We start from the raw sequence: 12,847 nt of genomic DNA on the forward strand, positions 1-12,847 counted from the left end.
TGTAGCCAATATTTTATTGAAAAAACAAACAACTAGGGCCTCTTTCACGTGGCCCTAATCCTCTTCCGTGCCCCAACAACCAAGACACCAAAAAGAAATTCTCCAAAATTACTCAGTTGTTTTGTAGTCAGTTAATTGTTCAGTTACATTTTCCATTTTTTAATTATAAACTCCTGCCACGTTGCAAAAAACACTAAATTCCCCACCCCCCAAAAAAAACACGGACATCAGTGTTCTCAGTGGTGGCTACTTCATTTTGCCTTGTGAACCATTTGGTTCCCAATGTGTCCTGTGTCAGGATATTGGTGCTGTAGACACACCTAAAACACACTTTGTATACGGATGCACATTAATGTTTTTAACAACTTGTACAATTAATTTCTTACAAACAAAATACTCCTAGACAAAAGCTTGATATGTGGTGCTCACCTAAACTTGCATGGTTTCTTTACTTTCCTCATGTGGAGATTACTCTAGCCTTAAAGGTCCCTGAGCAAGTAAGTGATCAATATTTCCCTCTGATAAGATTAATAACATTTTACATGTTTAAGAGTTTTGTTGTCTGAAATATTGTTGCATGTTAACAGTATCTTCCTACAGTATCTTAGCAACACATGGTTGCTACCTTGGAGTGCATCACTTATTTGTATGAGGATTAATAGATTTGGTGGATTCATATTGAAAATGTTAACAACTACTTACTTCTACATGATCAACATTGAAGTCAATTAATGCTATTTTAATTTTACTGGGACATTAAGAACTCTTCCCATCCCTGTATTATTGGTAAAAGGACATGTTCCAAACCATCATGTAGTATCTTGTGTACTGTGAAACAGAGCTTTCAGTGTGAGGTATGGTATGAGGTACTGTTTTATATACAAATACAATACAGCACTGTTATGTCAATCACTTATTTATTCATATTGAGAAAATGACAATGGTAAGAATATGACTCATTAGAGAAAATACTCTCACCCTGTTGCTCACACAACTTCTTTGGCTTTGCTGATTTTCACTTTGATTATTTTCTTTGGTATTTGTAAGTAAAACACTCATTTGTCACAAATGGCATGAAAAAGAAGGAGTAGTTTAGAGAGCACTAAAGGCAACTCATTTACATACTAAATACCACAGACTTTCTGAGGAAAACATCTACATCTATACTACAGGTATATACTGTATAAACACAACAATATTCACAAGTGTTGACCAAGAATCAAAGACTAACACTTACAAGGAACCTGAATAAAAAATATCAGAGTTTTATGTTTTGGTCTTACAAAGAAAAGCCTTAGATGACAAAACAAGGCATCATATGATCTCATATGACCTTCCAAATATTCTTTAGAAAACACACTTACTGCACTTTATATTTGCTTGAACCCAAGGTACAGAATGTAAACATCTCAAAAATGTTCCTCTAAAATCAAAACATCTTTCTTTCTAACCCGACCTGAGCTGAACTACCTTCATACATGATATCATACAGCGCCTTACTCTCACCTGGCTCAGGCATGTTTGAAAATTAAAGCAAACACTGCATGCCAGAACAGATTGTTCATTAACCCTTTCATGCATAGTGGTCACTACAGTGGACAGCTATTCAAAAGCCATTTTCTTATATATGCATGGGTTTTGATGGTATAGTTGCACATCAGCCACCACAGTGGACTCTAGTGTGTCATCTCATACACTGCCATTCATTGGCCAGCCTTTGTAAGTGAAACACAGACACTCAAAATCAAGATGACTGCCAGCCGGCCGGAAATGCTCAGCATCTCAGGAATATCTTCCCAATCCTTCTATGGTAGTAGACCCTTGCAGGTAAATAAAATTTTGTAATATCAAGTAACAACTAAAGAGTAATACAATTGTTAAACTTTCCAAGTATTAATTTTATGTTGGGAGAAAATGATGATTAATCATCTGTCCACTAAGTTGGACATCATGCATCACTGGCTATATTTCAACTACAATTATACTATTACTGCAACTTTGTTGTTCTTGAAAACACTTCATCTGCAGTAACTTTTTTGGCTGTGAATCAATTGATTTATGTTATTAGAATGTAACTTGTAGTTTTAGGGGGCTAAGGATACTGAGGGAGCTGAGGATGCTGAGGATGCTGGGGGGGTTGAGGATGCAGAGGGGGTTGAGGATCCTGAGGATGCTAAGGAGGATAAGGATGCTGAGGGAGCTGAGGATGCTGAGGGAATGCCTGGCACCTCAAAAGAATGTCTGGATTAGAAAAGAAGGATCTTCTGCATTTCAAGTCATCTGTAGTTCATGTGCTAATAAATACAGTAAGACAGAAGGGAGAGGCTGAGCAGTCAGGAACAAAGTTCAGTGTTTTGGCATTGCACTGAACAGTATTAGAATATGTTAAAATATGTTAAAACAATAGTTTAACAGCTTTGAAAATATATATTATTTTATAGTTTTCAAATAATATATAATTGTATTCATTGGTTTGTTAAATACATATTCCTTCAGTTGAAAACTCAAACACATGCTGTCCACCTGAGTGAACATGTGAAAAACTCCTTGAAAAATGCATGTTTAAAAAAAAATGAAATTCAATTTTTTTTTTCATGCCTAAAGAGGAATAAAAACACTTAGGAAAAAAATCCTGACTGAGATTATCATAATTCATGCATGAAAGGGTTAAAGTTGCATTAAGCGGTTTCAACTTCTAGGGGTTACACGTTGACTCCAACACAAAATCACAGTAAAAAGCATTGACATAAAGACATACATCAACTTTCATCAAATTTGTTATGATTATTAACACCTGCCCGATATTACACAAACATTTGACAGAAACAGAATGACATGAGCATCCCATTTAAGCTCTCTATCTTACTACCTGTTGATCAGTCCAGCACTCCAAGGTCAATCACTTGCATGTAGCTCCTGGTTTGGTCCGAAAACTCCTCAAAAAACATCTGTGTCTCTTTGGTTTGCAAGATGTTTGACTCTTAATTCAGGTTGCTGTCCTACAATGGCTGCCCAGTTATATGAGAGGGCTGTGGGCTAAAAGCTGTGCAAAATTGCAGACTGAGGTGTTGATCCTCAGTGGGATCAACAGCACAGTAACCCTTTCACACTACAGGGTGATTTAGTGTTATATATAAATATTGCTTAGCAGAGCTTTATGCTATCAAACCTGACAGCCTTCAGGTTGACTGGCAGCACTAAACCATCAGCAGCCTGGTGAGGAAGGTATTGGCAAAGATTCCAGCCACAAGGATGACGACCATGAGCAGCAATGTCAGACCACGCCGCAAAACAAGCTGTGTTACTGAGAGAACATCTCCTACTGTAGCAGTAGCAGTTCTACTCTGGCATGCACCATCCGCCTCCTGGTATGTGTGGTCTTCCTCAGCACTCTCACAACTGGAGGCAGTAGCACTGACCTGGGCCTGGTTGTGATTGGAGTCTAAAGGTTTAAGAAAGAAACTTTAGTATTAACACCATACTGTCACACAAGATATGTTTCAGTCAGCGTGCCAGTGCATACCTTTGTGTCCCATCCCGATAATCTCTTTTTCTTCTTTAATCTGGACTCCTGCTCTCACAAGAGCCTGATCAGAGACAGTTAGAAAAGTTGTGTTAAAGTGATGTTTTAACTTCAATTTCATCTCACAAAGTAAATTCCATTTACAAAGTTGAATTCTGAGTGTTCAAGAGATGTAGGTACGCACCTCTTCAGCAGCCTTTTTCCAATCAAGTTTGTACACAAATGCGACAAAGAATATTGACTGCATTAACACACAAATGGTAAGTCCTGTCCAAAGTCCTTTTGAAGAGATCAGAGAAGAGTTTTAATGGCTTTACTGAATGTTACTTGACAAGCAGGAGACAAGACAAATTGTATTAATGTATATTATAATATATCAATAGTTGGTTCTTACCAACAATGCCCATGTTTGCTGCGAACATCAGAGACACACCAATAGGGAAGCCAATGAAGTAGTATCCCACCAGATTACATAGAGCACCAATCAACTGTTTTCCTGCTCCTCTAAGAACACCTCCAGCCACAGCCTGCAGTCATCAAACACCAATTTATTCAAATCACTTTCTGCGCCTGAAATGCTGATTTCTGGTGTGAAATTGTTGTTGAAATTGTTTCTCACCGCGACAGCATCAGCAAGATGCATGAAGCCAAATATTATCATGACGGCAGCAACCCTCTGTAAAATGTCTCTAAAAAACATGCAGATAGAGATTCTCAGTGGAAACTAAAATATGTTCTGGCAAGGAGACGGACAGGAGGAACTGTGAGTACATTAGTGAGGTGACTGCATCTAAAAGTATCTCAAGCCAACTTATAGATAATAACACTGCATGGGAACAGCACCCTCCCACCATATCCCGTAATGAAGTAACCTGTGATAAGACATGACATTATAACATGATAACCTCTATGTTAAAAATCACCTTACTTAACAGAGATTAAAGTTTCTGTTTCCTGAAAGTTTTTACCAACCACCATCATGGCCTAGGAATATTATGTCTCACTTAAAACTGCAGAAAAAATGCGTGCTCATCACATATAATCTGTTAAAGTTAATCGCTGTAGGTGAAATGGAACAAAACGGGCAATTGGCAACAGTTTGGCAGACTGATAAGGAGTTCAATATTGACTTAACTAAAGATACATAGAAGATGTTTTAATTTCTGTCAGTGCAGGAAAGTGAAGGTTATTGTGTCTTTACTCACTCCTCTGAGGTGAAAATGTATCCAATGACATTTCTGGAGATGCCGAGACTAGCTCCAACAAAACATGCAATTATGACTGCAAAGAAAGAAGAAGAAGAAGAAAGAAACAAAAAAAATGTTAAATAATAAAGATGAACACTGTGTGAAAATCTGGTTTTGAACAGTTTACATATTAAAATCACCAGGGAATGAGTGATTTCAAGTGCAATTGAAGTTTCAATCATGAGAAATAGCTCAAAATGTGGTTTATACACTACATCAAAACTGTGGATGTTTTAGCTTCAACATCCTTTAACATACATTTTAAATATAAAGTGTGATTATCAATGCAGCAATTTCTGGTCAGCATTTTCCCTTTACTTCTTGTATTGTATGAAAAATTAAATTCATCTCCTTCATCAGGCCATGCTTTGAATTACATGAAAATCATAGTCTTTAAAATGAACATTCAGTGGAGGAAAATCTTCATAACTGAGACAAAACATTACAGTAATTCAAACAAAATGTGTTCATGAGGTTTTGAGAACAGTCCAGACTATCACTGGCACAGAGCTGCCATCTAGAGGTGACATTTACTCCTGGAAAACGGCAAGCAACTGCCTGATCACACCATCGATTGGTTGGGATCACTTTTTAATTTTTTTTAAATTAATACCACAATTATTATACTTCATTAACACTACATTTTTAGATTGGCAGACATTTATCTTTACTATATACTTTATATGTTTTAATGTACTTGACAGGTTTGTGTTGATGAGACACATATAACCTAAGTGTCAAATATATTTTTAATGAAACCACTCATGGAAAGGCCTTCTCATTACATTCATGCCTTTCTGTAAATGTAATGCTGGCAACGTGTAGTGTACGCGGTGGCTCTTACATGCACAGATGATGGGAACTTTGCAAGACAGCTTAGCCTGCTCAATGTTTCCTGCACCAAGGGCATTCCCAACCCGTACACTGGCAGCAGCAGAGAATCCAAGTGGGAACTGTGGAGGAAAATTAAGATAAAGTAGCCGTACTTCCCAAAAGTGTATATCAGCTACTTTTCCTTAATTAATTTTTCATTGGAGTAATCTAAAGGTAATAGTAATAGTAGAGGGTCAGACTTTATGATTAATTTGTAATTAATGAAACAAAAAACAATTTAGAGGAGTCACCATGTAGGCTACCACCGCCAGCTCATATACTACTGACTGAGCTCCCAGTTCTGCCTCACTGATTACACCAGCCAGGAAACCTCCCACCTCAAACATCCACCACTCCAGACAAAGCATGAGCATACTTGGGATGGCCAGCTGGACAAAGGATCCCCACTCCTGCAGACAGTCCAGTGACCAACCTGTGGGTCAGAGGTCTGTATGTCAAGCAAGTGTGTAAAGTACATTGTTACTCTGTCATTTAATCCTGTAGCATTTGGTTATGCTCACTGAGTAAAATCACAATAAAGGTAAGAATGGATGGATTTGTACTTGACAAAATCTATCCATTCAAGTTCATGATTTGAAAGTATTCAAATATAGTTGGTGTGTTTTAGAAATCATAAAATGAGCATAAAATAAGCCCAGATTGAAAGTGCTCACTCAGTACATGACTAATCATGCAAACTTTTATCTAAAGTCAGAAAAAAACAGAATAACTGTACTGCTAGTAAATTATTGCTAGTCTTACACAACAGTCTTCAGAAAAATTATGAAACTTTTAAGTGAATCCTAACTCGTACCAGCTGCGTCACCACTGTAACCTCTCCTCTACATCACATTACACAGTTAGAGTGTAACTAATTTTGTCAAACTTTACATACTGGAATGTCGACAATGAAAGACCACAAACTTGACTGATGAAAGAGATGCAATGACTGGACTGAATAAGTAAATGAATGCAGTCAACCTCATAAAGAGAGGAAAAAAAACAACATTTTAATCAATTCCATGTTGCGGATAAAGATGAAAAGACAACTGACCTCCCCATGTGGCCTTGTGCAGACCCCTCCAGCAGATGTAAACGTAAAGCACCACAGCCAGCAAATACTGTGAGATAGCATTGGCTGCTGCAGATCCACTTCAAGAAATATAGAAACAAAACAGCAGGTTTTAGAGAGCAGAGAAATAGAAACTACAGAAAGCAGTTGTTTGTGGACAGACATTTTTCTGACAGGTGCTCATGGTTTTAAAACTAGACTTCACACACTGTACATTTTGTGTCCAGATGGTTATTTGGACTCATAAAAAAGATGTTACTGACTAAAAATGCAGAGTGATGAGATAAAGAGAAACCTCTGCACATTGTAATCCATCACAAATATTATGATTATAATCTGCTAATAATTACTAAACTCTAACATGATAATGATGTAAGAAAACTCACGCAACCCCCAAATCCAGATGATAGAGGAAGACGTAGTTGATGACTGCATTGAGGATATTTCCAATGACTCCAGTTATTACCTGAGGCCATATAATTCCCTGCAAAAAAACAACACAACCTGGTCTTAATGTTGATTGTAATAACTAAGCATCAGCCATTATTAAATTCATTAGTGGCTTTGTGTCATAAAACTGTACCTGATTTTGAAGATACCTCCCTTGCAGCTGGTACATAAAAGAAGCCTGAATAAGGAAAGCATAAAATTGCAGGGGTGTGAGTTTGACATGAAGGTAAAGAGCAAATTTGAGACTATTTGAGAGTTATGATCGAGCATAAAGTAAATACGTAGTGTCTATTTTACTGGTCTCTTCTCACACACACTGTCCGGAATGCAAACTCACCGGCAGAGCAGGCATGAAGATCTTCACATACAGCTGGGACAGACTTCATGGCAAAAAAACAACAGATGAATATACATGTGGAACTGTGGTATTGAAACATATTACTGTACATATATATACACTGTATATAACATATGAGGTTATGAGTCATTAGGATATATCATCTAGTTCTGGTACCAGCAAATGTCTTTACCAAAGTTCATGGCAACTGCTATCCAGCTGCTGACGAACAGTGCCATCCTTGAAGGCTTAGAACTGGATCTAAATTATGTCTTAGAAGACACAGCTGATTAACAGTAAACAACCCAATCTATAGGAACTGTAGATTCCCTTAACTGATGTGCCAATTACATTTTTCATCAATTGTTCCCATTGTCTGTGAACAGTAGCTTCTTTCTAATACAGCTGCATAAGTATGAGTTCCTGCAGGTATCAAAGACAAAAATTTTGATAATCTGTGTGCATAAATTGGTAATTAACTCCCTTAAATCAATCACTCTATCTGTCTAGAAGTTGTGTTTTCAGGCTGGTATAATCAATAATTCTATAAGAACAATGGATCAAATGACCCATGAACCCACTGAGAATTACCACACAATTTGGCAGTGCTCCTCAACTTTACAGTCTGGAGTGCTTTAGCATCTTTTAGCTCATTGTTTTGATTTTACGGCCTGCAGATGTAATGTTTTGGTTCATTTTTTATCACTCTCATAGTTGTCTTTACAGCTTGTTGTGTTTACAGCTTGTTCCTGCTGCCCCCAAGTGGCTAAAATATGAATTAATGTACATTTAATGTAGAGGTGACCTCAGATTACTTAACTAATTTGTACAAATTAACAGCCCTACCTCACTCAATTTCTAAATTAGTACAAATATAAACAGATTGTCAGATAGATAAGACTATATGTTTGAAAGTGTCACGGATTGAGAAGCAGCTTTTGGGGATTAATAATGACTGACCTGGCGACCTCTGGGCTCTGTTTGACAGCAAGTAGGAGAGGTTCAGTGTTGATGAGGATAGCCCAGCAGGGGAAACAGGCCAGCAGCAAAATCAGAATCCCCCTCTGAAGAATCACACCAACACGCTTCAAGTTACCGCTCCCATACGTCTACATGAAACAGGTAGACATATACTCAAATAAGCAGAGTCAGAAAACACCAAATCACAGCAATACACAAGGGTTTGACTGATCAAAGAAAACTAACTTGATACAAAAGTTCATTGTTGAGTTGTTTGTAAGGGGACCCCAGGACAACCTGGGAACCCAGTGGTAGTGGTTGTGTTTGTCTTGGTTAGATAAATAAAGTGAAATAGAAACCTTTGTTGTGGATATTACCTGAGATATGAGGGTATCACAAGTTAATGATAAACCAGTGCCAATGGAAATACCAGTGACGTTAACCACCTGCAATTTAAAAAAAAGACATATTTCAGGGAAAACCTTAAACATTAACAGATAGATGATTCAATCGCCTGTACAGACAGACTTGGATATGCAATACAAACACAGACTGGACTTGAGCCAGCCCTCTCACCGCAATTGATAATGATACTCCTGCAAGTTCTGTTTTCCCTAGGTGACCACAAAACACCGTGCTGACAAAACTGATCATGAAGACCATCAGCTGGGAAATGACCTGGAGTACAAAAACAAACACAATACCCTCTGTTGTTTTTTCTGCTCATACAAATGCATGATACTAATGCAAAAATAACAAAGAAAAACATAGGAAATCTCAGAAATGAAACACAAGTGATTTCAGAAAAGGACAATAACATGATTTTAAATATATTTATGAGATATGTAAAAAAATCAACACAAATTCCAAACTCAGAACAGAAATTAGATAGTCATTATCTATAAAAAGTCATTATCAACAATGTCATTATCTATAAAAAGTATCATCATAAGTCAAAGCAAAACCAATGATGTTGAAATGAAAGTGTGATAATGCAAAGGTGACTTAGTCCAAGGAATGAAACAGGTTAACACTCTGAACAAGGTATACCTATAGAGCTACAATGATTAATCTATTGGTCAATCGACAGAACTGAAGTTCATCAGTCACTATTTTGATAATCGTTTTGAGTCATTTTTTAAGAAAAAAATGCCAAAATTATCAGGCTCCATCTTCTTAAATGTGAATATTTAATATTTTCTGCTTTCTTTAGTCTTCTACAGTTGTAACCTGTGTGTGGAGCAGATGACCATATAAAGGAATCTGTCATGAGCCAATGTCAGCTTGGGCTGAAAGTAAAAACAACTGTTGGAAACTGAGCGTTCAGAACAGTCTGAAGCTGGTGCTTTTTGTTAACAGGGATTACTTCTACATACGCTTACCTCATTATTTGACACTTTGGCCACATTTAATATGAACATCTGGCATTGTAACATTATATATATGACTGAAAATAAGGAAAATCATAATAGGTCCCCTTTAATGTTGTACTTCTATGGCACAAAGTCCTCGATAAATCTGTGCTTCATGAGGTTATCACAAACTAATAATACATTCACTATGCACAGAGAGCGGGACAAACAAGGATGTTAATAAAGAGCATCAGTTCAATTGTACCCACAAAGAGACCCCTATAGGATAAATCCTGCCCTGATAATAAGGGAACAGTAGGGGAGACCAGGGACAGTTGTAACACTTTTTGCAATTTTCCCAATAAATCAAAAACCATTGGAACTAGAACAGTCCATTTGCTATATTATAAACTGCAATGTGGTTTCATGAAATATGTACAGGTTGAAAATTGATTTAAATACAGTCGCTCCACTGTTACAATTGTCCCAGTGTACAGGGACAGTTGTAACATGTCAAAAATATACATAATTAATCAATCAAACACTCAAAAAGAAAAAGATGATTTCTTTAACATTCATGTTATTGTGACTATTCATTTCTTTTTTTTAAGTAATGAATACCTTTTTTCACACTACATGACAAAAAAGAGGGGAAGCCATCAAATTATAATGAAAGAAAATTATTTAAAAGGTAGAACACACATCCTCAAAAAAGTTTAAACATGAAATCAAAATGGATTAGTTTGAGGACAACAGTCAGTACAGGGTCACATGGCAAATGGCGTTTGATTTGGCCACTGTCCTGACTGATTTGCCCTGTTTTATGCCATCTGAAGCCCTCTCCAGCAAAGGAAGTGGGACTCCCCTGTCTGTCTTCCTCTTTCTGATATTTAGCATGCTGTAAACTATCACATGTGTTTCCACTGACTATTAGCTTGCAACTGATTATCATTAACTTAGCATGTAATTTAATGACATTTTACATTTCATTTTCTACCTATCTATCTGTCTATCTATCTATCTATCTATCTATCTAGCTAGCTAGCTAGCTTATGTAGGCCTTAAGATTTTTAAAATATAAATGAAACTTGGTTCAGGGACGGTTGTAACAAGGCGTTCTCAGTATCACCAGCCATGTTTTAACCTTGTGAACTAACTTGACTGCTAGTTTGACACATGTTAGCCATTTCTATTTTTAGCTTACAAAACAGTGTTTCTAATCATAGGCCTACTTGTGTGAATTCCTAGACATTTGATTTTAGGACAGTATCCAAAAAAGTACATCTGATAGAAAAGTTAAATTTATACCTCAAAACCCCCCCCAAAAAACACTGGTAACTGGCAGCTGGTAACTTTCTCTGGGAGTTTCAAATGTGGCTCTTTTTTGTTAGCAAGAAGACAATCTAACTGAGCATGAGCAGAGTGAGTTTAATCACTGTGGCTTGTTTCTGATTGTAGGAATTCAAGGTGTTACAAGCATCCCATGTTACAACTGTCCCTTGTCTCCCCTATGTGTACTGCAACCTCTTGTTGTTTCTCCTGTGCTGTTCAGATATTGAGAGGTTATGTATGCAAGTCTTTGGCTCCTGCATTGTTCATTAAAAATATGGATGTGAACACATTTAAACAACATTAAATTTAAAAGTTAGCACTCAAAAATCAGTAACTGTTTCATTACGGTCCAAATATTTGAGTACACGACCTAACCACTGTCCATATACATAAACACAAGAGGACTACGCTATATACACACATGCATGTATACATACAAACGCATATTGTACATAAATAATACACAGAGCAAACTTGGAGGGGCTCTGGTGCGTCAGTCTTACCACTGGTCCCGCTAGTTTGAAAAGTTGTACCAGCTCATTGCGGTAGTCCAACGGGATAAAGTCTCTCACGCGTTTTAGGCACGAGCCCGGGGCTTCACCGGAGCCATGAACAGAGGCTTCACTTGCTTTTAAATCCTCCTTCACTACTTCACTAGACTTAATTGGGGTTTTACTGGAGCCGTCCATAATTGTGCAAACTTAGGCGCTCTTCACAGATGATGTTGACAGTGCTCCGTCCAACTGTGACGGACAATGTCAAACGAGGTGTAACGACTTGGTTTTTGATAGCCAGAGGAGGGGTTACGCACGTGGGACCACTGCAGATTTAAAGAGCTTCCTCTAACCCAACCACCTCGTGCGACCGTTTTGGCGAGTCACTGCTATTGGGTAGACGTGGTGTTGCATTCAAGTACTCATTTTGAGATTCAGTTGACTCATTTATCATAAACATATAACATAACATGTATAGTGTATAATAACGACATTGTAGCTCCATACTCTGTGTGCACATGTACCGTTAGTAAAACTACTAAGGGGTGTTTCATCAAGAATATCACTAAAGCCAGGTTCATTTTCAGGACATTAATCAGGTTTAAATAAGTTTAAAGCTCACCATGAAACTCTTCCAAACTAGCCTGGTCATACTTACAGTGCATTCACAAAATATTCAGAACTTTACATTTTTCACATTTTGTTATGTTGCAGCTTTATGCTAAAATCCCCCCGGGATTTTAGAACTTTTTGAAAATTTATTTAAAAAAGGAAAAACTGAAATATCACATTGACATAAGTACCCAGACACTTTGCTCACTACTTAATTAAAGCACCTTTGGCAGCCTCAAATCTTCTTGGGTATGATGCAACAAGTTTTGCACACTTGGATTTGGGCATTTTCTGGCATTCTTCTCTGCAGATCCTCTCAAGCTCTGTGAGGTTGGATGGGGATTGTTGGTGGACAGCCATTTTCAGGTCTCTCCAGAGATGTTCAATTGGTTTAAAGTCAGGGCTCTGGCTGGGCTGGTCAAGGACATTTACAGAGTTGTCTCTAAGCCACTTCTGCATTGTCTTGGCTGTGTGCTTAGGGTCATTGTCCTGTTGGATGGTGAACCTTCAGCCCAGTCTGAGGTCCTGAGCACTCTGGACCAGGTTTTCATTAAGGATATCACTGTACTTTGCTCTGTTCAGTTTTCCCTCAACC

General features: G+C 37.6%; 1 protein-coding gene across 1 annotated transcript; it reads right to left on the reverse strand.

The window, feature by feature from the left end:
• Window positions 1-900: 900 nt before the first annotated feature.
• Window positions 901-11,956, reverse strand: LOC122979185 (multidrug and toxin extrusion protein 1-like). Its single transcript, XM_044346440.1, has 16 exons — window positions 11,650-11,956; window positions 9,039-9,140; window positions 8,840-8,908; window positions 8,463-8,611; window positions 7,503-7,545; window positions 7,299-7,343; window positions 7,102-7,199; window positions 6,698-6,795; window positions 5,895-6,076; window positions 5,615-5,723; window positions 4,729-4,804; window positions 4,143-4,212; window positions 3,918-4,050; window positions 3,708-3,802; window positions 3,524-3,587; window positions 901-3,442 (listed from the first exon to the last, which is right to left on the reverse strand). Exons 1-16 carry the CDS (start codon window positions 11,833-11,835, stop codon window positions 3,198-3,200), a joined length of 1,764 nt encoding a protein of 587 aa, XP_044202375.1. The 5' UTR covers window positions 11,836-11,956; the 3' UTR covers window positions 901-3,197.
• Window positions 11,957-12,847: the final 891 nt, after the last annotated feature.

This window comes from Thunnus albacares, chromosome 3 (genome assembly GCF_914725855.1).
Source record: "Thunnus albacares chromosome 3, fThuAlb1.1, whole genome shotgun sequence".
NCBI classification, from domain to species: domain Eukaryota; kingdom Metazoa; phylum Chordata; class Actinopteri; order Scombriformes; family Scombridae; genus Thunnus; species Thunnus albacares.